This window comes from Neophocaena asiaeorientalis, unplaced genomic scaffold (assembly GCF_003031525.2).
Source record: "Neophocaena asiaeorientalis asiaeorientalis breed wild unplaced genomic scaffold, Neophocaena_asiaeorientalis_V1.1 scaffold855, whole genome shotgun sequence".
Taxonomy (NCBI): Eukaryota; Metazoa; Chordata; class Mammalia; order Artiodactyla; family Phocoenidae; genus Neophocaena; species Neophocaena asiaeorientalis.
The window spans coordinates 172,727-199,410 of NW_020171823.1; the positions used below are offsets into that span (position 1 = coordinate 172,727).

General features: G+C 36.0%; 1 protein-coding gene across 5 annotated transcripts in view; it reads left to right on the forward strand.

The window, feature by feature from the left end:
- LOC112396051 (probable ubiquitin carboxyl-terminal hydrolase FAF-X) overlaps positions 1-26,684 on the forward strand; it is a 141,388-nt gene that overhangs the window by 88,370 nt on the left and 26,334 nt on the right. For all 5 annotated transcript variants that reach the window (XR_003002495.1, XM_024739549.1, XM_024739568.1 and 2 more), the window contains exons 26-30: positions 558-727; positions 20,890-20,998; positions 21,720-21,866; positions 22,897-23,043; positions 23,783-24,005. Coding sequence is in view for 4 of the 5 variants with exons in the window: in XM_024739549.1 (XP_024595317.1) it covers positions 558-727; positions 20,890-20,998; positions 21,720-21,866; positions 22,897-23,043; positions 23,783-24,005 (796 nt within the window). In the remaining variant the exon portion in view is untranslated. The remainder of the gene's footprint in view (positions 1-557; positions 728-20,889; positions 20,999-21,719; positions 21,867-22,896; positions 23,044-23,782; positions 24,006-26,684) is intronic.

Here is a 26,684-nt window from a genome sequence, read left to right on the forward strand (position 1 = left end):
TCATTTCTTTATATTTAAGAGAGGAAAGTGGTTAATGGAATTGTAGAGCTTCCCTTTTTGGAATATTTGAATGACTATTCTATTCTAGATGTATATTATACTGATTTTATTTTTTTGATAAGTGGTGGCAGATTATAAATTATTAGCTACCAACTTGAATATATTTTAGGTTGGAAAAGTCTTCTATAACCTTCCTCAACATTTGTGTAAGCTAGTTGCTTTTTTAATAAAATGACATTTTAGATACGCTGTACAAGAAAACTAATCAAAGAACCAAGTACAGTGCCAGAGTTATTCTTTAGAAAGGAATCATGATTAATGCAGAAGTACACCACTTACACCCAGAAGAACAAGGAAGTAATTCTTAGCTTTTACTGAGCATACTTCTTTAATCCCCTTTGGGATATATTCCAAAGGGTCTCAAAAGCTACAGGTGAAGAGACTGAAGACAAATGGTCTTTTAGTGAGTATACGTAAGTTTTAAATACTAACTTGAAGGTTTGTGACTTTGTCCTAACTGTATCACTGGTAATTTACTCCTCATCTTAATTTTACAGACCACCAATACAAGCAATGGGCCAGACATGGAAGATGAACAGGTTTGCTGTGAAGCATTGGAAGTGATGACATTATGTTTTGCTCTAATTCCAACAGCCCTGGATGCACTTAGTAAAGAAAAGGACTGGCAGACATTTATCATTGACTTACTGTTGCACTGTCCCAGCAAGTAAGTGATTTTTTGTTGTTGTTTTGAGAGAAGTCTGACGTTATTCTTTTAGGCAGACATGAATTAATTTTGATCAAAATTTATCTCAGAAGTCAAATAAGGAAACCTTTTTCTTGTCTACATTAGCACTTTGATATTTAGGAAACATGTATTTAATATATTTCACTTAACCTAAATATGTTTTCATCTCTGGAAAATGCCCCTGTTGATTTTTAAATTTCTTTTACAGTTTTTTAATTGTGGTAAAGTGTATAGTTATTTGTAACAAAAAATTAGACATTTTAATGACTTTTAAGTGAACAGTTAAGGGACATTGAAAACATTTACACTGTTGGGCAGCCATCACCACTATTTCCTAAATTTTTCATCGTCCCAAACACATTAAGTAGTAACTTACTCCCATTTCCAAACCTCTGTGCCACTGTTTACCTCTAATATATATCCTGTCTCTCTGAATTTGCCTATTGTCAGTACCTCATATAAGTGGAATTACACAATACTAGTCTTTTTGTGTTTCATTTAGCAAAATCTCAAGGTTCATACATGTAGCTTGTTGAAGGATTTCCTTCATTTTTAATGCTCTATAATATTTCACTTTATGTATGTATTATATTTTTGCTTATGCATTCATCTGTTGGTGGACACTTTGATTGTTTCTACTTCGGGCTATTGTGAGTAGTACTGCTATGACCATTGTTGTAAACACAGATACGTGTTTGAGTTCCCATTCTCAGTCTTTTTAGCATGTAATTTGGAGTGGATCTGTTAAGTCATGTAGAAATCCTGTGTTTAACTTCCTCAGGGTCCGCCAAACTGAATTACACAGTGGCTTCACCATTTTATACACCCACAAGCAGTGTACAAAGATTTCAATTTCCCCACATCCTCTTTCATACTTGCTATTTTCTGACATTTTAATAATAGCCACCCTAATGGGTGTGTGGTGGATCTCACAGTAGTTTTGAGTTTCATTTTTCTTTATGGTTAGTGATGTTAAGCATCTCTTCATGTGCTTATGGTATATCCTTTGTGGAGAAATCTCTAGTTAGACATTTAAGTAAGTCCATTTTTCTTTGAATTTTAGAATAGATTTCTCCATTTCTGTGATATAAAGAATTTTGAAAGAAATTACATTAAATCTATAGATTGCTCTGAGTGGTATTAACATGTTAACAATGTTAAGTTTCAGTATGTGATGCAGGTTATCTTTCTATATTTAGGTCTTCTTTCATTTCTTTTGACACTATTGCACCTTCTTGGTTTTATTTATTACAAAGTATTCTTTTTGCTGCGATTCTAGGTGGAATTGTTTTCTTAATTTTCTAGGTGGAATTGTTTTCTTAATTTTCTGTTTGGGTTGTTCGTTGCTAGTACCTAGAAACACACATGATTTTTGTGTTTGATTTTGTATTTTACAGTTTTGCTGGATTAAGCTTCTGAATGGATTTGTTAGGGTGTTCTCAATATCAGAGCCTGTCATTTGTAAAAAGAGGTAGTTTTACTTCTACCTTTGCAATTTGGATGTGTGTCATTTGCCTTTGCTTACTTGCTCTGTTATGTTGAATAGAGATAGTGACAGCAAGCATCCTTTTCTCATTCCTGGTACGGAGAGAAAACTTTCATTCTTTCATGTAATGTGATGTTAGCTGTTAAGTTTTTCATTGATGTCTTTACTCTCCTAAGAAAGTTCCTTTTTATTCTTAGCTTATTAAGTATTTTTATCATGAAAAAGTTGAAATTTGGGTGTTTTTTCTGAATCATTTGAGATGGTCATGTGGTTTTCCCCTTTTTTATATGTATGTGTTGTATTAACATTACTGATTTATATAATGAACCACTCTTCCATTCTTGGAATAAATCTCACTTGGTCATGTTGTATATATTTCTGTATTTAGTTGTCAATATTTTACTGAGAATTTTTAATTTATTTTATTGTAAAAATATGTGACATCATACTTACTGTTTGTAAGTTAAAGTTTACAGTTAAAGTTATTTACATGGTTCTGCAATAGAACTCTAACTTTTTCATCTTTCAGAACTGAAACTCTGTTCCCACTACACACTAATTCTCCAACCTTCCTTACCACCACTACTCCCCCCTACACCCTCCCTCTTGGGAAATGCCTTTCTACTTTATGTTTCTGTGATTCTGACTACTTTATTTATTTTTTAACATCTTTATTGGAGTATAACTGCTTTACAATGGTGTGTTAGTTTCTGCTTTGTAACGAAGTGAATCAGTTATACATATACATATGTTCCCATATCTCTTCCCTCTTGTGTCTCCCTCCCTCTCACCCTCCCTATCCCACCCCTCTAGGTGGTCACAAACCACCTAGCTGATCTCCCTGTGCTATGTGGCTGCTTCCCACTAGCTATCTATTTTATGTTTGGTAGTATATATATATCCATGCCACTGTCTCACTTTGTCACAGCTTCTCCTTCCCCCTCCCCATATTCTCAAGTCCATGCTCTAGTAGTTCGGTGTCTATTCCCATCTTGCCCCTAGATTCTTCCTGACTTTTTTTTTTTCCCCCCTTAGATTCCATATATATGTGTTAGCATATAGTATTTGTTTTTCTCTTTATGACTTACTTCACTCTGTATGACAGACTCTAGGTCCATCCACTTCACTACAAATATCTCAATTTTGTTTCTTTTTATGGCTGAGTAATATTCCATTGTATATATGTGCCACATCTTCTTTATCCATTTACCTGTTGATGGACACTTAGGTTGCTTCCATGTCCTGGCTGTTGTAAATAGAGCTGCAATGAACATTGTGGTACATGACTCTTTTTGAATTTTGGTTTTCTCAGGGTATATGCCCAGTAGTGGGATTGCTGGGTCATATGGTAGTTCTATTTGTAGTTTTTTAAGGAACCTCCATACTGTTCTCCATAGTGGCTGTATCAATTTACATTCCCACCAACAGTGCAAGAGTGTTCCCTTTCTCCATACCCTCTCCAGCATTTATTGTTTTAGATTTCTTGGCGATGGCCATTCTGACCGGTGTGAGATGATATCTCATTGTAGTTTTGATATGCATTTCTCTAATGATTAATGATGCTGAGCATTCTTTCATGTGTTTATTGGCAATCTGTATATCTTCTTTAGAGAAATGTCTGTTTAGGTCTTATGCCCATTTTTGTATTGGTTTTTTTTTTTGTTATTGAGCTGCATGAGCTGCTTGTAAATTTTGGAGATGAATCCTTTGTCAGTTGCTTCATTTGCAAATATTTTCTCCCATTCTGAGGGTTGTCTTTTGGTCTTGCTTATGGTTTCCTTTGCTGTGCAAAAGCTTTTAAGTTTCATTAGGTCCCATTTGTTTATTTTTATTTCCATTATTCTGGGAGGTGGGTCGAAAAAGATCTTGCTGTGGTTTATGGCAAAGAGTGTTTTTCCTATGTTTTCCACAAAGAAATTTATAGTCTCTGGTTTTAAATTTAAGTCTTTAATCCATTTGGAGTTTATTTTTGTGTATGGTGTTTGTTAGTGTTCTGATTTCATTCTTTTACACGTAGCTGTCAAGTTTTCCCAGCGCCACTTTTTTTTTTTTAAATAGCATTATAGAAGCCCTGTGATTTTTTAAAAAATTATTATTATTATTATTATTTTTTTTTTAATTATTATTATTATTATTATTTAGTTTTGGCTTCATTGGGTCTTCAGTGGGTCTTCATTGCTGCGCACATGTTTTTCTCTGGTTGCGGCGAGTGGGGGCTATTCTTCGTTGCAGCGCACGGACTTCTCATTGCGGTGGCTTCTCTTACTGCAGAGCATGGGCTCTAGGTGCACTGGCTTCAGTAGTTGTGGCTCATGGGCTCTAGAGCACAGGCTCAGTAATGTGGCACAGAGACTTAGTTGCTCCAAGGCACGTGGGATCTTCTGGACCAGGGCTCGAACCCGTGTCCCCTGCATTGGCAGGCAGATTCTTAAGCACTCCGCCACCAGGTAATCCCCCCAAGCACCACTTACTGAAGAGGCTGTCTTTTCTCCATTGTATGTTCTTGCCTCCTTTGTCGTAAATTTGGTGCTCATATGTGTGTGGGTTTACCTCTGGGCTTTCTGTCCTGTACCATTGATCTATATTTCTTTTTTTCTGCCAGTACCGTACTGTCTTGATTACTGTAGCTTTGTGGTATAGTTTGAAGTCAGGGAGCCTGATTCCTCCAACTCTTTTTCTCTTAAGATTACTTTTGCTGTTCAGGGCCTTTAGTGTTTACATACAAATGGTAACATTTTTTGGTCTAATTCTGTGAAGAATGCTGTTGGTAGTTTGATAGGGATTGCATTGAATCTGTAGATAGCTTTTGATAGTATAGTCATTTTCACAATATTGATTCTTCCAATCCAAGAACATGGTATATTTCTGCATCTGTTTATGTCATCTTTGATTTCTTTCATCAGTGTTTTATAGTTTTCTGAGTAGACGCCTTTCACCTCCTTAGGCAGGTTTATTTCTAGGTGTTTATTCTTTTCGTTGCAATGGTGAATGGGAGTGTTTCCTTAATTTCTCTTTCTGATTTTTTTGTTACTGGTGTATAGGAATGCCAGCGATTTCTGTGCATTAATTTTGTATCCTGCAACCTTACCAAATTCATTGATTAATTGTAGTAGTTTTCTGGTGGCATTTTTAGGATTTTCTATGTATAGTATCATGTCATCAAGAAACAGTGGCAGTTCTGCTTCTTCTTTTCCAACTTGTATTCCTTTTATTTCTTTTTCTTCTCTGATGGCTGTGTCTAGGACTTCCAAAACTATGTTGAATAAGAGTGATGAGAGTGGACATCCTTGTCTTATTCCAGATCTTAGTGGAAATACTTTCAGTTTTTCATCATTGAGTATGATGCTTGTTGTGGGTTTATCATATATGGCCTTTATTTTGTTGAGGTAGATTCCCTCTATGCCCACTTTCTGGAGAGTTTTTATCGTAAATGGGCGTTGAATTTTGTGAAAAGCTTTTTCTGCATCTATTAAGATGATCATATGGTTTTTATTCCATAATTTGTTAATGTTTGTTAATTTGTTAATGTTTCACATTGATTGATTTGCATATATTGAAGAATCCTTGCATCCCTGGGACAAATCCCACTTGATCATGGTGTATGATCCTTTTTTCTGCTGTTGGATTCTGTTTGCTAGTATTTTTGCATCTATGTTCATCAGTGATATTGGTCTATAATTTTCTTTTTTTGTGTGATATCTTTTTCTGGTTTTGGTGTTGGGGGATGGTGGCTTCATAAAATGAATTCGGGAGTGTTTCTCCCTCTTTGATTTTTTGGAAGAGTTTGAGAAGGATTCATTTTAACTCTTCTCTAAATGTTTGATAGAATTCACCTGTGAAGCCATCTGGTCCTCTACTTTTGTTTGTTGGAAGATTTTTTATTTCAGTTTCAATTTCATTACTTGTGATAGATCTGTTTATATTTTCTAATTCTTCCTGGTTCAGTTTTAGAAAATTGTACCTTTCCAAGAATTTGTCCATTTCTTCTTGGCTGTCTGTTTTATTGTTATATAGTTTTTTGTAGTAGTCTCTTATAATCCTTTGTATTTCTGCAGTGTCAGTTTTGATTTCTCCTTTTTCATTTCTAATTTTATTGATTCGCATCCTCTGCCTTTTTTTCTTGATGAGTCTGGCTAAGGGTTTATCAGTTTTGTTTATGTTCTGGTACTAAAAGATCCAGCTTATAGTTTTACTGATCTTTGCTATTGTTTTCTTCATTTCTATTTTATTTATTTCTGCTCTGATCTTTATAATTTCTTTCCTTCTAATGACTTTGGGTTTTCTTTGTTCTTCTTTCTCTAGTTCTCTCTCTTTTTTTTTTTTTTCGGTATGCGGACTTCTCACTGTTGTGGCCTCACCTGTTGCGGAGCACAGGTTCCAGACATGCAGGCTCAGCAGCCATGGCGCACAGGCCCAGCCGCTCTGCGGTATGTGGGATCTTCCCGGACCGTAGCACAAACCCATGTCCCCTGTATTGGCAGGCGGACTCTCAACCACTGCACCACCAGGGAAACCCCTTTCTCTAGTTCTTTTAAGCATAGGGCTAGATGTTTATTTGAGATTTTTCTTGAGATAGAATTGCTATAAACTTCCCTCTTAGAACTGCTTTTGCTATGTCCCATAGGTTTTGGGTCATTGTGTTTTCATTGTCATTTGTTTCTAAGTATTCTTTAATTTCTTTTTTGATTTCTTCAGTGATCTCTTGGTTATTTAGTAGTGCACTGTTTAGCCTTCGTGTATTTATATTTTACATTTTTTTCACTGTAATTAATTTCCAGTCTCATAGCGTTGTGGTCAGAAAAGATGCTTGATACGATTTCAGTTTTCTTCTATTTTCTGAGGCTTGATTCGTGACCCAAGAGGTGATCTATCCTGTAGAATATTCCATGTGCAATTGAGAAGAAAGTGTATTCTGCCACTTTTGGGTGGAATGTTCTTTAAATATCAGTTAAATCTATCTGGTGTACTGTGTCAATTAAAGCTGGTGTTTCCCTATTTATTTTCTGTTTGGACGATCTGTCCATTGGTGAAAGTGGGGTGTTAAAGTCCCCTATTACTATTTTGTTACTGTTGATTTCTCCTTTAATGGTTGTTAGCAGTTGCCTTATGTATTGAGGTGCTCCTGTACTGGGTGCATAAACATTTATAATTGTTAATACCTTCTTCTTGGATTGATTCTTTGATGATTATGTAGTGTTCGTCCTTATCTCTTGTAACAGTCTCCATTCTAAAGTCTGGTTTATCTGACAGTAGTATTGCTATTCCAGCTTTCTATTTATTTCCATTTGCATCAAATATCTTTTTCCGTCACTTCACTTGCAGTCTGCATGTGTCCCTAGGTCTGAAGTGAGTCTTTTTTAGACAGCATATATATGGGTCTTGTTTTTGTATCCATTCATCCAGTGTTTTGGTTGGGGCATTTAATCCATTTACATTCAAGGTTATTATCGATATGTATGTTCCTATTACCTTTTTCTTATTTGTTTTGGGTTTGTTTTTGTGGGTCTTTTTCTTGTGTTTCCCACCTAGGGAAGTTTCTTTAGCATTTGTTGTAATGCTGGTTTGGTGGTGTTGAATTCTCTTAGCTTTTGATTGTCTGAAAAGCTTTTGACTTCTCCATTGAACCTGAATGAGATCCTTGTGGGGTAGAGTAATCTTGGTTGTAGGTTCTTCTCTTTAATCACTTTAAGTATATATCATGCCACTCCCTTCTGGCTTGTAGAGTTTCTGCTGAGAAATCAGCTGTTAACCTTATGGGAGTTCCCTTGTATGTTATTTGTCATTTTTCCCTTGCTGCTTTCAGTAATTTTTCTTTGTCTTTAATTTTTGCCAATTTGATTACTGTGTGTCTCGTGTTTCTCCTTGGGTTTATCCTGTGAGGGACTCTCTGCGCTTCCTGGACTTGGGTGACTATTTCCTTTCCCATGTTAGGAAGTTTTCAGCTATCATCTCTTCACATATTTTCTCAGACCCTTTCTTTTTCTCTTCTTCTTTTGGGACCCCTGTAATTTGAATGTTGGTGTGTCTAGTGTTGACCCAGAGGTCTCTGAGATGGTCTTCAGTTCTTTTCATTCTTCTTTTTTATTCTGCTCCTTAGCAGTTATTTCCACCATTTTGTCTTCCAGCTCACTTATTCGTTCTTCTGCCTCATTTATTCTGTTATTGATTCATTCTAGTGTATTTTTCATTTCAGTTACTGTGTTGTTCATCTCTGTGTCTTTGTTCTTTAGTTCTAGATCTTTTTTAAACATTTCTTGTATTTTCTCAATCCATGCCTCCATTCTATTTCCAAGATTCTGGATCATCTTTACTGTCATTACTCTGAATTCTTTTTCAGGTAGAGTGTCTGTTTCCTCTTCATTTATATGGTCTTGTAGGTTTTTACCTTCTTCATCTGCGACAAATTTTTTTGCCATCTCTCTTTTTGTTTCCTTGAGTGGGATTGTGTTCCTGTGTTTCTGGTTGTTTGGCCTTAGGCTTTTCCACACTGGAGTTTGTAGGCTTTTGGGTAGAACTGGATCTTGGTGCTGAGACGAGGAACTCCATGAGACCTCACTCTGGTGAATATTCCCTGGGGTCTGAGGTTCTCTGTTAGTCCAGTCGTTCAGACTCGGAGCTCACACCACAGGAGCTTTGGCCTGACACCCGGCTCATGAACCAAGATCCCTCAAGCTGAGTGCGGTGGGCCAAAAAAAGAACAATAACAAAGTAAAAAATAAAATTAGACTAGGACACTAACAGATATGTTAGAAAGAATATAATAGTAAAAATACAGACGAATCAACAACCAGAACACATATCATTACAACAATAGTAAAAAAAAGAGGAGGAGGGAAAAGAAAAAGGGGAGGGAGGCCTTGGCTCTGGAGGACGGGGCCTAAGCAAGGGTGAGGTTTGCACAGTGGGCGGGGCCAATGCTTAGGATCCACAAGGCTGGAAAAGGCCATGCAGGGTATGGCTTAGGCTCAAGGGACAGAGTGGGCCCAGGCGTGCTCCCCACCCCTTGTCTCAGAGGGCAGGGGACTTCACCTGCAAGTCTAGTAGGCTTCCTGGGCTTCAGTGGGTGGGGCAGTCACCCTCCTCTCCTGCTCCTCCCAGAGGGCCTCTCCAGACTGCCTCTCTTGTTCTCCCCTCAGCCTCCTTCCTACGCCCCCAAGGACCCACATGACCTGGAGGGGACCTCAGAGGGCAGGGAATTGTCCTGGGAGCTCAGCAGGCTCCCCTGGCCCCAGTGGGCAGGGCAGTCGCTCCCCCCTACTCCTCCAGAATGGCTCGTCCCACCTGCCTCTCCTAATCTTCCCAGCCTCCCTCCTGTGCCCCCAGGACCCACGGTGCCTGGATGGGGCTTTGGAGGGGGGATACTCCCTGATCTCCTGATCTCCCCGGCCTCAGGGGTACTGTCTGGCCTCCACTTCTCCTCCCCCCTCAGTCCCCTTAATGTCCTACCGGTTCACTTTCAGGTTCCTCCCATTTCCTTGGATGTTAGGTTCCCCAACCAGTGGCTGGCAGGCACCCTAGTTTTGGGGAGATGCTAGCTCTGCATCTTCCCACACTGCCATCTTGACTCCACCTCCAAATCTACTTTAGATTCATATGATTGGAATCATACAGTATTAGTCCTTATATGACTGGACTGTTTTCCTTAGCATAATGTCCTCCAGGTTCTTCCATGTTATAGCATGTGACAGGATTTCCCTCTTTTGTAAGTTTGCATAACATTATATAACAACATGTATATCACATGTTCTTTATCCACTCATCTGTTAATAGACATTTGCGTTACTTTTATAGTGAATAATTCTCTAATGAATTTGGATATGCAGATATCTCTTTGAGAGCCTGCCTTGAATTCCTTTGGATATATACCTAGAAGTGGGGTTGTTGGATTGTAGGATAATTCTAGTTTTAAGTTTTTGGGAACCCTCTCTACTGTTTTCCATGGTAACTGCACCATTTAACATTCCCAGTAATGGTGCACATAGGTCCAAATTTCTCTACATCCCTGATGATACCTGTTATTTTGATACTGGTCATCCTGTTGTGTGAAAAATGATACCTTATGGTTTTGATTTGAATTTCTCTTATGATGAGTGATGTTAAGATCATTTTCATGTGCTTGTTGGTCTTTTTGAGTATATTTGCATCTGTATTTTTAAGGTTATCAGTCTTGCAGTAGATTTGTCTGGCTTTGCTAACAGGATGATGTTGGCCTTATGGAATAAATTAGGAAGTAGTCTCTCCCATAAAATCTTTACAAAAAATGAAGTTTGTTTCAGTTCTTCATTTTATTTGCGGTATGCGGGCCTCTCACTATTGCTGCCTCTCCCGTTGCGGAGCACAGGCTCTGGACGCACAGGCTCAGTGGCCATGGCTCACGGGCCCAGCTGCTCTGCAGCATGTGGGATCTTCCCGGACCAGGGCACGGTCCTGTTGGTCTTTTTGAGTATATTTGCATCTGTACTTTTAAGGTTATCAGTCTTGCAGTAGATTTGTTTGGCTTTGCTAACAGGATGATGTTGGCCTTATGGAATAAATTAGGAAGTAGTCTCTCCCATAAAATTTTTACAAAAAATGAAGTTTGTTTCAGTTCTTCATTTTTTTTGCGATATGTGTGCCTCTCACTGTTGTGGCCTCTCCCATTGCGGAGCGCAGGCTCGGCGGCCATGGCTCACGGGCCCAGCCGCACTGCGGCATGTGGGATCTTCGCGGACCAGGGGACGAACCCATGTTCCCTGCATCGGCAGGCGGACTCTCAACCACTGCGCCACCAAGGAAGCCCTCAGTTCATTGTTTGCTAAAATGCACCAGTGAATCCTTTCTGCTCCTAGGCTTTTCTATGTTGGGGAATGTTTTGTTTTTTGTTTTTGTGGTACGCGGGCCTCTCACTATTGTGGCCTGTCCCACTGCAGAGCGCAGGCTCGGGGGCCATGGCTCACGGGCCCAGCTGCTCTGCGGCATGTGGGACCCTCCTGGACCGGGGCACGAACCCCTGTCCCTTGCATCGGCAGGCAGAGTCCCAACCACTACGCCACCATGGAAGCCCTGTTGGGGAATGTTTTTGATGATTGATTCAATTTCCTTATTACAGATCTATTGGTTGATTTTTTTTTTAATTAAATTTTAAAAGATTTTTCTGCTTACCCTGAATTTAATTTGCTATTTTTTTCTATTCTAAAGTGTATGCCTACATTTGTCATTCTAGATCTTCTGTTCCTATATGTGCGTCAGGTGCTGCTAATTGCTCAGCATTGCTTTTACTGTACCCTATAAATTTGATATGCTATATTTTCAGTTTTTTTGTTTGAAGTAATTTTTTGAGACTTCTTTGACCCATGTATTATTTAGAATTATGTGGTGTAATCTCTAATCTGTTTTGGGTTTTCCAGCCATCATTTTCTTGTTCAGTTTTAGTTTAAATCTGTTGTGATCTGAGGGCATACTTTGTATGTTTTCTATTCTTTTAAATTTGTTAAAGTATGTTTTTTGTCCCAGAAATTAGTCTATCTTATTGAGTGTTAGTGTCAGCCTGAGAAAAATATACATTACTGGCAGAGGAGTTTCATTTATTTCTCCTTGAATTATTATCAGTTTTTGCCTCTGTAGTTTGAACCTGTTGTTAGGTGCATAAATATTAAAGATTGTTATATATCATTATTTAATGCTCCTTTTTCATTCCTGATAACTTTCCTTGCTCTGTAGTCTACTCTGTGAAATTATAATTCTCTCTTTATTACAGCTACTCCAGCTTTCTTTTTTTTGGTGTTAGCATAGAATATATTCTCCAGCATCCGACTGTGTCTTTGAAATGGGTTTTTTTAATAGCAATATATAGTTGGGTATCGTTTCTTTTACACTCTCTTACAATCTGTATCCTTTATTTAGTGTATTTAGACCTTGACTTTTAAAATTATTATGTCTTTGGATTAATATGTACCATATTTGTTGCTGTTTTCTGTGCTTTTTCCATATTTTTGATTCTTTCTCCTTAACTCTTTTTCTTTCTTTCTGTCTTTTGTTTTTTTTAAGTATGTATAATCATGTAATTAGTTATTAGCATTCTTATTTAGAGCTTAACTATACTAGTGAATTTTTTCTCCCCAAATTTACAAATGGCTTGCAAGTGTAAAAGTTATCACTGTGGAAAATGTCTAATACTAAGCTTCTCGAGAAAGTAGATACAGAATTGTAAATATTGCATAATTTTTATTTTTCCCCAGCTTTATTTAGGTATACTTGACAAACAAAAGGTATATATATATTTAAGGTGTGAAATGTGATTTCTTTTTTGGGTATATTTCTATATTGTGAAATGATTATCACAGTCAAGCTAAATAATACATTGCTCACCTCACATAGGTATGATTTGTTGTTGTTGTTTGGCATGGTGAGAAAATTTAAGTTCAACTCTCTTAATTTCAGATATTGTGATACATTATTATTAAGGATAATTACCAAACTGTGCATTAATTTCTTTAAAACTTATTCACCCTTCATAATTGAAACTTTCTGCAGTGTGACCAACTTATTTGCATTTCCCCCTCCCCGGTCACTGGTCAATCTTAAACATCTGTGATTATAAGAATGGGACTTTTTAAGATTTCAGATGTGGGTGAGATTATACAGTATTTGTCTATCTAGTTCTGGCTTATTTCACTTAGCACGGTGACCTCCATTCATGGTGTCACAAATGGCAGGATTTCCTTTTTATATGGCTCAGTAATACTCTGCTGTAGACATTTATCATATTTTCTTTATCCTGCCATCCGTCAACAGACAGATTGCTTTCATGTCTTGAAATAATACTGTAATAATCATGGGAATGTTAAGATCTTTTCAAGACACTGATTTCATTCCACTGGATATATATTCAGAAGTGGGATTGCAGGATCATATGGGAGTTCTATTTTTAGTTTTTTAAGGAACCTTCATAATGTTTTCAATAATAGATGCACAAATTTAATTTACAACCAACAGTGTTCAAGGGCTCTTTTATCCACATCCTTGGCAAAACTTGTTATCTATTGACTTTTTGAAAATAGCCATCCTGACATTTGTGAGGTGCATTTTGATTTCTATTTCCATGATGATTATTCATAATGTTTATTTTTTCAAATACCTATTAGCCTTTGTGTGTCTTTGGAAAAATGTCTGTTCAGGTTCTGTGCCCATTTATTTCTAGTTGTTTGGTTTTTTGGTATTAAATTGTATGAGTTCCTTATATTTCGGGTCTAAATCTCTTAATCAGATATGTGGTTTCCAAATATATTCTTTTTTCTTGGCCTCACTGTGCATCACGTGGTATCTTAGTTAACTCCGACCAGGGATTGAACTGAAGCCCCCTTCAGTGGAAGTGTGGAGTCGTAACCACAGAACTACCAGGGCAGTCCCTATTCTCTTTTTCATAGGTTGCCTTTTCACTCTGTTGTTTCCTTTGCCATGAAACTTTTTTGTTTGCTGCAGTCCCATTTATCTGTTTTTGCTTTTGTTGCCTCTCATTTTGGTGTCAAATCCAAAAAAATCAGTTGCCCAAAACAATGTCAAAAACCTTTTTTTCTGTTTTCTTCTAGTAATTTTATGATTTCAAGTTCTAGGTTTAAGACTAATTCATTTTGAATTACTCATTTTAGATGGTGTAAGATAAAGATTCTTTTCATTCTTATACATGTGGATTTATAGTTCCCTCTATACTGCTTATGGAAATACTGTTCTTTCCCCATTGTGTATTCATGGCACTCTTATCAAGGATCACCTGACCATAAGTGTATGATTTTATTTCTGGGCTGTGTAGTCTGTTCTGTTGATCTGTATGTCTGTCTTTATGTAAATACTCTTTTAATTACTACAGTTTTATAATATAATTTGAAACCAAGAAGTATGATGCTTTCACCTTCTTCGTCTTACTCAGGATTGCTTTGGCTATTTCGGGTCTTCTGTGGCGCCATATGAATTTAGGATTGTTTTTATATTTTTGTTAGAATGCCATTGTTATTTTGATAGGGATTGCATTGAAGTAGGTTACTTAGGATGGTGTGGACATTTTAATTATAATATTAATTCTCCTAATCCATGAACACAGAATGTCTTTCTTTAATTTCCTTCATCACTGTTTTATAATTTTCGGTGTGCAAGGCTTTTCACCTCTTTGGATAAGTTTATTCTAAGTCCTTTATTCTCTGTGTTCCTGAAGTTAATGGGATTGTTTTCTTAATATCTTTTTCCTGAGAAATGCAACTGTTTTTTGTATATTGATTTGGGGTGTGGGGGTGCATGCTGTGCGGCTTGAGAGATCTTAGATCCCAGACCAAGGTCAAACCCATGCCCCCTGCAGTGGGAGTCCTTGTTTATTGATTTTTGTATCCTGCATCTTTATACATTTTTTCATGGAGTCTTTGGGGTTTTTTTACATTTATGATTATGCCGTCTGAAAACAGCCAGTAGTACTTCTTCCTGTCAATTTGGATGCATTTTGTTTCTTGTGTAATTGCTCTGGAGAGAATTTATATTGCTGTTTGGTAGAAGCAGTGCGAGTGGGTTAGAGGGAAAGCTTTCAGGTTTTCACCATTAGTTATGATGTTAACTTAACTGAGGGCTTGTCATATGGCTTTAATTGTGTTGAGGTGAATTTCTTCCTTTTTTTTTCTCACAGTTTTAATCATGAATAGTTGTTGAACTTTGTGAAATGCTGTTTCTGTATGCATTGTGTTGATCGTTGTCATTTTCTTTTATTTCATTAGTGTGATGTAGCACATTGACTGATTTGCCTGTGTTGAATCATGCTTGCATCCCAGGGATAACTCCAACATGGTCATGGTGTATAATCCTTTTAATGTGCTGTTTGTTTTGTTTTTTGTTTGTTTTTATTGTTTGTTTAAATTGTATTTATTTATTTTGGTTGCGCCAGTTCTTAGTTGCAGCAGGCAGGCTTCTTAGTTGTGGCATCCATGTGGGATCTAGTTTCCTGACCAGGGATCAAACCCACGTCCCCTACATTGGGAGACAGATTCTTAACCACTGTGCCACCAGAAGTCCCTGTGTGCTGTTAAATTCAGTTTGATAGTGTAGTATTGAGGATTTTTCACCTTTGTTCATCAGGGATATTGGCCTGTGCTTTTTCTTGTATTTTTATCTGGTTTTGGTATCAGGGTGGTGCTACCCTCATAAAATAAGTTTGGAAGTGTTCCCACTTACTCTGTGTTTTGTAAAAGTTTTAAAAAGATAGCTATTAACCTATTTGAATGGTAGAAATAACTAATAAAGTGAAAGATAGCTATTAACCTATTTGAATGGTAGAAATAACTAATAAAGTCACCTGTTTTGGCCGTGTATTTGTTTTTCTATTCCTGACTCATTCTCCTTAGTTGTTATTGGTTCCTTTCTATTTCTTAAATTTGAATATTACCAATTTAGTTTCAGTAACATACAAATACTGTTCTGTGCTTTTCAGTCCTTCCCCTTTATATTTTTATTGTTACAGATTATATCTCTAAACACTAAATTAAAATTAAATCATTAAAATAGGTTTAAGATTGTTACCTTTTAAATCATAAGGGAGCTGCATATCAAAAGTACTGTGAGTCTAGCTTTCACATTTTCCTGTAGAGAGCTTTAACAGTGCTTTCTACTTCTTCATGTTGGGTTTTTTTGTTTTTGTACTCGAGCCTCTCACTGTTTTGGCCTCTCCCGTTGTGGAGTGCAGGCTCAGCAAACATGGCTCACAGGCCCAGCCGCTCCGCGGCATGTGTGACCTTCCTGGATCGGGGCACAAACCTGTGTCCCCTGCATCGGCAGGCGGACTCTCAACCACTGTGCCATCAGGGAAGCCCTCATGTTGTTTTTTTGTATTTTTGTTTTTTTTTTTTTTAAAGTGACAGGTATACTTTATTAGAAGGTATTAGGTATTACTTTATAAAGATGATACAGCTTGATATCCCTAGTTTGTATCTTTTATTTTTCATTTTTTGGGGGGACGCGGACCTCTCACTTTTGTGGCCTCTCCCGTTGCGGAGTACAGGCTCTGGATGCACAGGCTCAGCAGCCATGGCTCACGGGCCTAGCTGCTCCACGGCACGTGGGATCCTCCCTGACCGGGGGCACGAACCCGTGTCCCCTGCATCGGCAGGTGGACTCTGAACCACTGCGCCACCAGGGAAGCCCCCTCATGTTGTTTTAAATTACTAGCTAATGTCCTTTTTATTTCAGCTTATAGGCTGCCCCTTTAGCAGTAGTTGTAGGGCAAGTCTAATAACAAATTCCCTTAACTTTTTCTTATCTGGAAATTTCTTCATTCTTGAAGTATTATTTGCCCTACATAGAACTTCTTGGTTGATGGTTTTTTCCTTTGACACTTTATATCTGTCATTCTCCTGCTTTCCTGATTGATTATAAATCTTACTGAAGTGCACTTCTCTGTGACAAATTGCTTCATCCTTTATACTTTCACAGTTTTGTCTTTGGCTTTTAACAGTTTGACTGTAATGTGTCTGCATGGCTCTCCTGAAGGTTTTCCAGTTTAGAGTTTATTGCTCATGTCTTATCAGATTTGGGACATGTTCGGCCATTATTTCTTCAAATATTCTTTCTGTCTCTGTTTCCTTCTGGAACTTTTCATGTTACTGTATTGGTTCACTTAATGGTGTATCACACATCCCTTAGTTTTTTCACTTTTCTTTGTTTCTGCTCCTCATACTAGATTATTTCATTTGTTCAATACTGTATTGTTTGCTCAAATCTGCTGTTGAACACCTCTGTAGAGTTTTTTATTTCAGTTAGTTATTTTTTATACTCAGAAATTCCACTTGCTATAATTTCTTTTTAAAAAATATTGTCAGTGTATTCATACATGATTTTTCTGTTGTGCTTTAGTTCTTGCATTGTATTTTAAGAGTGTTTTAAAATATTCATCTATAATTCTGACTTCCTAAGGGACAGTGTCTGTCAATTAATTTTTTGTTTTTAATTGGCCATACTTTCCTGTTTCTTTATATGCTTTGTGATTTTTGTTGTTGGAAACTATATATTTGAATATTATAATGTGGTAACACTGGAAATCAGATTCATCCCCTCCTTGATTATTGGAGGATTAGACTGGGTTCTGCCAGTGTTTTGACTGAATACAGAACAAATCTGTTTTGCAGATTGGATCTGTGTTAGCACAATTCTGTAACATTTTGCTCAAATCTTTATAATTCTGCTTTAGCATTCATTTCTGATTGTACTGAGACTATATATTAGCCTGAAGGTGAAAGCTTAGTGTGAAATTATGTAACTTTTAGTATATGTTCTGTCCTGTATGTGATTTTTTTTGTATTCTTCAGTGTTTTTTACTGGTTTTCAATATCCTAATTTCCTCCTCCTAAAAATCTCTGTCTAGTTTTTGCTCCTTTGCCTTATTTTTATTTTATGTTTCAATTATAATCTTTGCTTCTAATGGCTCTTTGGGTTTTTCTCTCATGATAGGACGTTTTTGACTAGCACCTGCCATTTTCTGCCATGAGTGGGTTCTGAGGAAACAGAAATAAATGTTGTTCTTTTAGGACCCTTGGATAGAGTAGAACACAGTAGTGTGCAAATAAGGTTTGTTTTGCTCTATCTGGAAAAGGGGATCAGGGTCTTATATTGGGAACATGGCTGCCATCTTTAAGATCTCGAGCATGCAGGGTAGGTGGTGGGGCAACACCAGACACTTTCTTATCACTTTCAAGTTGTTATTTTCTTGATTGAGTGCTTATTTGAAGTAAACCTTTGTTTTCCAGAATTCTGTCAGCTTTTGCTTGTTTTTTGATGTTTCTGTGGAGATAGGTACTTGGAGTTGGCTATGTTGCAGTTTTGTGTCTATTATTTTTTTCTTTCTTTTTTTTAAATACCTTTAATTTTATTGGAGTATAGTTGATTTACAGTGTTGTCTTAGTGTACATCAAAGTGATTCAGTTATACATACACACACTAATTCTTTTTAAAATTCTTTTCTCATATTGGTCATTCTAGCATAATTTCTTGAGTACTGTTTTCTAATTTCAGAATTCATTTTCATTTAAGAAGTTTGTTTTAGCCTATTTTGTAAAATCTGATTAAAGTATTTAAGTAGCCCTAACTTGGCTTCCCAGTTCTTAGATTTTTGTTTTGTTAGTGGTGGTGGTGATGTGGAGGTTTTTTGTTTGTTTTGTTTTGTTTTTAAGCAACTCAATCAATTCCAAGTAAAATTTGGTATGATTTGATTTTGTGTAGGACAATCAGGAAATATTTCACTAACTAGGCTACCTTTAATTAAATGCTGAAAGTCTAAATGAATCATTGTGTAGGTATATAGAAGGGTCAGTATATGTAAAAGTTCTGTGCACAAGTCTTCCTAACCTCTTAGACAATATGAAGAAGGTCATTGTTACTGGAGCTGAGTAAAGGGAATTTCTAGAGATGACGTAAGAGAGATAACAAATAGTATGTCTAGTTTTGTAGGATTTTATAAGTCCTTGTAAGGCTTCTGATTTTATTCTTTAAGTCAGTGATTCATAACTGGAGGTGAGATTGGGAAAGTTGTTACTGGCCTCTAGTAGTTGAGGTGAATGCCACTAAATATCTACAGTTCACAGAGCTGCTTCCTTATACCCTGACTTAAGTGAAATAGGAAGTCATTGTAGGGTTTAGAATACGGGTGTTATATGTTTGACTTAACCTTTCAGGAGGGTGCTTTTATCATTAAATAAGTATCAGGCATTTGGGCAGTAACTCATTTTTATAATGAGGTTGAGCAATGCACTCTCAAACACCTTTGAAAATTTGTTATAAGTATTCAGTCATCCTTGCAGAAATTGTGAAGAAAGCCACCATACGTGTGGAACTTTTTAGATAATATTTTGGAGGTTTTTAATGCCCATCTTTGTTTTTTATAAGTCAGAAGGACTCTTAAAGCCTCAGAAATACTGTGGGCTTATTATGTTTAGGCAAATCTAAGTGAACTGAGGTCAAACCAGTAATATGTGATATACTTTAATAGAGCCATTTATTATTTCTTCTTCTCTTTTTCCTCCTTCATCACTTATTAATACTTAAGTGAAACAGTGTTGGTGAATAAAACCTCATACAACTTTCTAAGGTAATGAAGGGAGAGGAACAGAAGAACTGGATTTTTGACATTTGGGTAACTAATTTGGACTATAAATGCAAAGCATACAAGTACATTTACATACCACAGTATTTATGCTCTTTAATTTTGTTTTTCCTAATACGAAATTGTTGTTGACACAAAAGTTACTAATGATTTTCCAAAAAAAAAATCCAAAGGAAAGTGGTTTCTTAAGCATTATGGTTGGTGTTGGCAGAATTTTTGAATTTTTGCTCTTAAATTTTTAAGTAGAATTAGTAGGCAAGTAACATTGTTTGGAAAAATATTTGAAAGTGAGTTATAAATTGATCATCTTGGGTTTGTTTTAGTTATGCTTTGTCTTGTTCCACAAGGTTAAAAAAAAAAAAAACATGCACAGGAAAATGAATGTGGACCATAAGATAATGAAAGTAAAAGAATGAGAATTTGAAAAATTAAAGGTAGAAAAGTTAAAGTGAGGCCAAGAGGGAGCTTAATACATAGAACTTTAAAATCCTTCAGATTTGCACCACAAATTTATTTCAGAGCTTTATCCCCTAGCAAGAAGACAGAAATACGGTATTTATCCATCAAAATGCTCACTCAGTCACCATTTAACATCAGACACGTGTTGGGCTCTGTTCCGGTGTCAGTGACTCTCATTAACAAAGACTGAAAGAATTCATTTAGGTCAAAAATTAATGATCACTATTCAGTGAAATGGAAAAAATAAAGTTTAGTTTATTACTTGTAATAGTAAGGGAAAGCTATAACAGTAGAGCACATTCTCTGAGCAAAGCAGTGTGGTTTTAAGCATAAGCAGTTTTGCATAGGTGTCAGTGGGTTGACATTATTTGTAGATCCAGGTTATTCAGGTGAGACTGGGTTATTACTACTTCTCAAATAGATGATATTATACAATATAATGTTCTGGTTGTGCTCAAACTTCTATCAGAGTCATTGGGATTGCTTATTAAAATGCAGGTTGCTGGGCCTCTCTCCCCGAGTTTCTGAATTAGTAAGCATAGAATGGGCCCAAGAATTTATATTTCTAAGAAGTTCCCAAGTTCTTAGGTCATGCTGCTAGTCTGACAGCTGTCAGGTTTAGCTTCATCTATATTGAATTTCCACCAGTTCTTTGCCACAAAGCACTGTTCATTGAAAACAATTCTGTGGAAAACCACAAAAGATGTATACAACTTACTGCATGGCACCTTGTATCATATCTGTTGGGGTATTTCTGTATTGTTCCAAGAGAGGTTTGAAAGGTGTCCTGCAAATATAGACATATTTTATTCACCTGTGTTTGCTCTTTGCAAAGACTCTGAGAAATCCATTATTAAGAAATTTTAACTCGGTAATTTCCAGCTTATTTAGGTATAATGTGAGGTTTTACTCTAAGAAAAGTAACTTACATATGTATCTGTTGTGTTGCTAACTAACTGCTAATGGTGGATTACCTTGTAGTTTTGCCATTAATTTATCTCCTCTGTTAAAGGTAAAACCAGTGTTGGAATAATTTATTGTTGTTTTTATTCGTGAGAACAACTCATTAAATAGAAAATGTTTTTATTTCAGAACTGTTCGTCAGTTGGCACAGGAGCAGTTTTTTCTAATGTGCACCAGATGTTGCATGGGACACAGGCCTCTGCTTTTCTTCATTACTCTGCTCTTTACCATATTGGGGGTGAGACATTTTTTAATGAACTTATCAGTATGATTCATTCTTAAATGAGGAAAATTCAGGAAACTGGTTTTAGATTTTATTTAAAAATTAGGTTATGTTTAATAAAATAATGAATCTTTCCCATTATTTTCTTTACTGTTTATAGATTGGTTTCTATTTGTTTTTCTATAAATCCTTAAGGGAAAAATATACCACCTTCTTCGAAAAATAGAAATCAGAGGTCTTATTCTTTTTAATATCATTGTATAAGGTATTGCCACATTGTATAAGGTAATTTACCAGTTCTCTGAGATTTTTAAAAAATTAATATGGGGATTCCCTGGTGGCATAGTGGTTAAGAATCCGCCTGCCAATGCAGGGGACATGGGTTCAAGCCCTGGTCCAGGAAGATCCTACACGCCAGGGAGCAACTAAGCCCATGCGCCACAACTACTGAGCCTGCGCTCTAGAGCCCGTGAGCCACAACTTCTGAGCCCGTGTGCCACAACTAATGAAGCTCGTGCTCCCAGAGCCCATGCTCCGCAACAAGAGAAGCCACTGCAGTGACAAGTCTGCACCCTGCAACAAAGAGTAGACCCTGCTCACTGCAACTAGAGAAAGCCCATGCACAGCAATGAAGACCCAACGCAGCCAAAAATAAATAACTAAATAAATTTTTTAAATTAATATGAATTTGAGCATGGACTTGTGGATTCATATTGTTTCAATTATTCTTTTTCAGAGCACAGCACGACAGAGAGGTAAACATTCAGGTGACTATTTCACTCTTCTACAGCACCTTCTTAATTATGCTTTCAACAGTAATATTAATGTACCCAATGCTGAAGTTCTTCTCAACAATGAAATTGATTGGCTCAAAAGAATTAGGGTAAGTTTTATAATATTCCATTTATTACACTATTAAATTATTTTTCTTATTAAAAGTGGGTTTCTTGTTTTGAGTATTTATGTTAAGTTGGAAAAAAAAAAACCTGGGAGGTAATAGAACAAACAAAATATATACTTTTCATCAGTGAACTAATAACTCATGATTCATAGAAAGAAGGTACAACTAGATTTGTATAAATGCCTTACTTTATAGTTGGGACTTAGAATGCTGATGTTCACTTTCCTCCAAATCGGTATTTTTTAAATTTTTTGCAAATTATAATCATATTTAATAAGGATTCTATAAAACTTTTAAAATAAGTATCCGATAGATTAGTATTCACATTTCATGATTTGCTTTTTATATATACAGAGTTCTATGAGAATACATTTCTGAAATATGTAGTTTTTGGCCTTCAGATTAGCATTCTCCTAAAACCTACTTCTAGAATTTCTCAACCTTGGCACCATTAATATTTTGGACCAGGTATTCTTTTTTTTTTTTGTGGTACGCGGGCCTCCCACTGTTATGGCCTCTCCCACTGCGGAGCACAGGCTCCGGAAGCACAGGCTCAGTGGCCACGGCTCACGGGCCCAGCTGCTCTGCAGCACGTGGGATCTTCCCATACTGGGGCACGAACCCACATACCCTGTATCGGCAGGAAGACTGTCAACCACTGCGCCACCAGGGAAGCCCTGGACCAGGTATTCTTGTTTTGAGGAACTGTGCTATGTCTTACAGGATGTTGAGCAGTACTCCCAGCTTCTGATCAGTAGACTGTGTTTTAATAATTCCACTTTCTTCCAAGTTGTGAAAACCAGAAATATCTCAAGAGACAATGCATGTACTCTAGGGCAAAATTGCTCTCATTTAATGAGATAGAGTTCTATAGAAGAAATAAGAAACTACCTGAATGAAAAGGTTTGGCAACATTGTATCTGAGTCATCACTGTCCTACAGCTCTGTTTTGTTCTGATCTTTTTTGTCCTTTTTTCTGTAAGTTAGGCCTATAATATTTTTCCTTTGACAGGATAATGTTAAAAACACAGGTGAAACAGGTGTTGAAGAGCCGATCTTGGAAGGCCACCTTGGAGTAACAAAAGAGTTGCTGGCCTTTCTAACGCCTGAGAAAAAGTATCATGTTGGTTGTGAGAAAGGAGGTGCTAATCTCATTAAAGTAAGTCCTATTTAGTACTAACTAGTTATCATGAACTTTTGAATGTCTATTAGCAGATCTATCTGATTAAATTCTATACTATTTCATCTTTAAGATATCTTGGCCTTTTTTCTTAATTGTTCGTCTCATAAAAACCTTTATATCTGTGAAAGTTACGGTAATTTTTAAGTAAATGTGTACCTCCCTTTATTCAAGAGTTTGTTTAATTAATTTAATCAAAGTTCAGGGAAGAAAGTTCAGATGAAATGTTTCAGAAAGTTAACAAGCAGCATTAATTGACTTTGCTGTTTAGTAAATCTGAATTTTTATTTGATCAGAGTTTCAAGTGAAAACTATCTTACAAGACTGTTTATTTTTTACATATATTTGTTAAGTGAATTTCTTCAAGTATGTCTTATAATTCAAGGAAAAGAGTGTCATTTGACGTTTTTTATTTAAAATGCATTAATTTCAGTTCATATTTGATTAGAGGAGTAGATTTATTTGGAATATATTTTTTCTTAAATAATAGCTTTTTAAAATATTTTAATATTCAGAAAATTGAGTATGTTTATTATAGTCAGTAGTTTTTTGAAATATAATTTTATTTTATTTGAAAATCCAAAATTGTATTTGAGATAATAAGGTATTTAATTGTATCAAACAAATAAGTAGAAGACTATTTCCTTCCAAGGGACATTTTTTCCTAAAGTAAATATTACTGCTAACAATATGTGATCTGTTTTTTTCAACTCTTTAGGAATTAATTGATGATTTCATCTTTCCTGCCTCCAAAGTTTACCTGCATTGTATGAGAAGTGGAGAACTACCAGCTGAGCAGGCTATCCCAGTCTGTAGTTCACCAGCTACCATCAGTGCTGGGTTTGAACTACTTGTAGCATTAGCTGTTGGCTGTGTAAGGAATCTCAAACAGATAGTAGACTGTTTGACTGAAATGTATTACATAGGCACAGCAATAACTAGTAAGTATTTTAACTTGGAAAGCTGTTTCTGCTGGTTAATAATATTTCTGTGTTTAAAATTTTGGGTTTTTTCTTTAGGAAAATGTTTAACCTGTGTTTGTGTTTAGCAACTGGTATAATGATTTTTATAATCATATATAATTGAGACCATTGTGACCACAGAACCTCTATACAGAAAAATTTCCAAATGTACATTTAAATGTCTTCCTGTAGATGATTCAGGTAACTTGACAAAATGCTTTATTTCATCATATATGAAATAAAATCCAAATTCCAGGATAATAAGCCAGATTTGATGCTACAGGCTTTTATACTTAAAACTTAAAATGCGTGACATGCATTGGAAAGATTTTCAGCGTCTCACTTAGAGGTTCCTTAATGATACTTTGATCGGACTTTTAAGAAAGTTGTAGTTTTGAAGATCAGAATGTGAGAAGATAACATTTTTGTGCATTTTATTTTTTTCTTAATTAATGCCAACATCAGTCCCATGAAGTAGGAAGCTGTTTTTAGATCTTGTAAGAACTGAAACTCAAAAGGGAGGAGTGTAAGTAAAAATAACAGAAAATAAGATCATAAAATCAAATTAATTTGAAGAGAAAACCAAGGCATGGCAATGTAATGTACAGTATCCAATACTAATCCTTTAAGAACATCTGAAATTATCTTTCTTATGCCATCTTTTAGAGTGTAAATAAGTTTTCAGTCACATTTTAGGAGTTTCTAACTGAACTTATTTATTTGTAGTGTGGAATCTACATAAAGAGAGGAGAGTCTTGAAAACTTTTTTTAAAATAACTTATTTAGATTAAGAATTTCATGGTTATATTATTCATATATAAAAGAAGGTGTGTAACTAAACATATTAACTCCCTACCCAATCCTGGTTCAGAGATTGTCTGTACATGCAAATTGTACCTACGGATAGCTCTTCGCTTAGTTTTTTTCCTTTTAACGTAAAAAGGAATATGTTGAACACAGGGTTCTTCATTTTGTTTTATTTGTTTTACATTTAGTAATATATCTATCACCATAATAAAGATCTATGTAATTCAGTTATTGGCTGTATAATTCGCAGTTCAGTATACTTTATGTAATCCATCTCCAAGTTAGTGATTAATGTTTAGGTTATTTTTGGTTACATGGTAGGTGGCAAGGCTTATAAAGTGATTTACAGTTCTCACAGACCTTTCAAATATACTGTCTCATTGGCTCCTGAAAATATTATAAAACTGGGTATAGGCAAAGTAGTTTTTACTGTTACCGTGTTATAAGGAAGGAAACATATTCATGCAAAAGTTAAAGTTTTTGTGATGTGGAACTGTGGCTTGAACCTTAAGTGATCTTAAATCACTTTAATATATCATTAATTATTTTATAATTTAATATATAAAATAGGTAATTAAAACTAAAAATTTCTAATGTATAAAGTCACATGACTTTTTGTTGTTGTTTTGAATGACTTTATTGAGATATAATTTACCTATAATAAAGTTCACTTTTTTGTATGTAAGCATACAACTTCAGTGGTTTTTAGTCTACTTCTGGAGTTTTGCAACCATCACTTAATCTAATTTCAGAACATTTTCATTATCCCCAAAAGAATTTTTGTGCCCTTTACCAATCACTCTAATCTTCTGCTACCTGTTCCTTCCACCTCAGCCTTACGCAGTACTAGTTTTTTTCCCCTATAAATTAGCTTATTCTGGATATTCCATATAAGCAGAGTCATAAAATATGTAGTCGTTCATGACTCCCTTCTTTCACTTAGCATAAAGTTTTCAGTGTTCATCCATGTTGTAGTATATGTCAGAATTGTATTCTTGTTCCTTTTTGTTGCTGAATAATAGTACATTGTGTAGATATATACTAAGTTTAATTTATCCATTTATCAGCTGATGAACATGTGGGTTTTTTTTTTAAATCCACCTTTTTTACTATTGTGAAGAACGCTGCTATGAATATCCATGTGCATGTTTCATGTAGATATATTTTTTCATTTCTTTTGAATACATATATTGGAGTAAAATTGCTGAATCATATGGTAACTGCATGGAGAGCTGCCAAACTGTTTTGCATGTTGCATGTCTCATCTTCATTTTACATACCCCACCAACATGTTGGAGAATCCCAATGCTTTTTATTGTCTGTTTTTATTATTTTATTATTTTTTTTTTTTGCGGTACATGGGCCTCTCAATGTTGTGGCCCTTCACGTTGTGGAGCACAGGCTCCGGACGCACAGGCTCAGCGGCCATGGCTCACGGGCCCAGCCGCTTCGCGGCATATGGGATCTTCCCGGACCAGGGCACAAACCCATGTCCCCTGCATCAGCAGGCGGACTCTCAACCACTGTGCCACCATGGAAGCCCTATTTTTTTAACTTTTAAAATTATTCTGGTGGGTGTGAAATTGTAATGTTATTTAAAGTTTTGATCACAGTGTATTGAAACTACTTAAAGCAAAGACAGTGGTTATCCCAAGAAATTTATAATACCATCTTATATGTCTCTCTAAGAAGACTATCATAAAAGCAACTCAGTACTTCTATATTAAAGATCTGTATAGTGGCGTATATTATTAAAATAATGTACTCTCTTGGTGTACTCTCTTTCAATGTGCTGATTTTAGTTTGTCAGTAGAACAGAGCTGCCAGTGAACAGAATCATTATTTTCATGT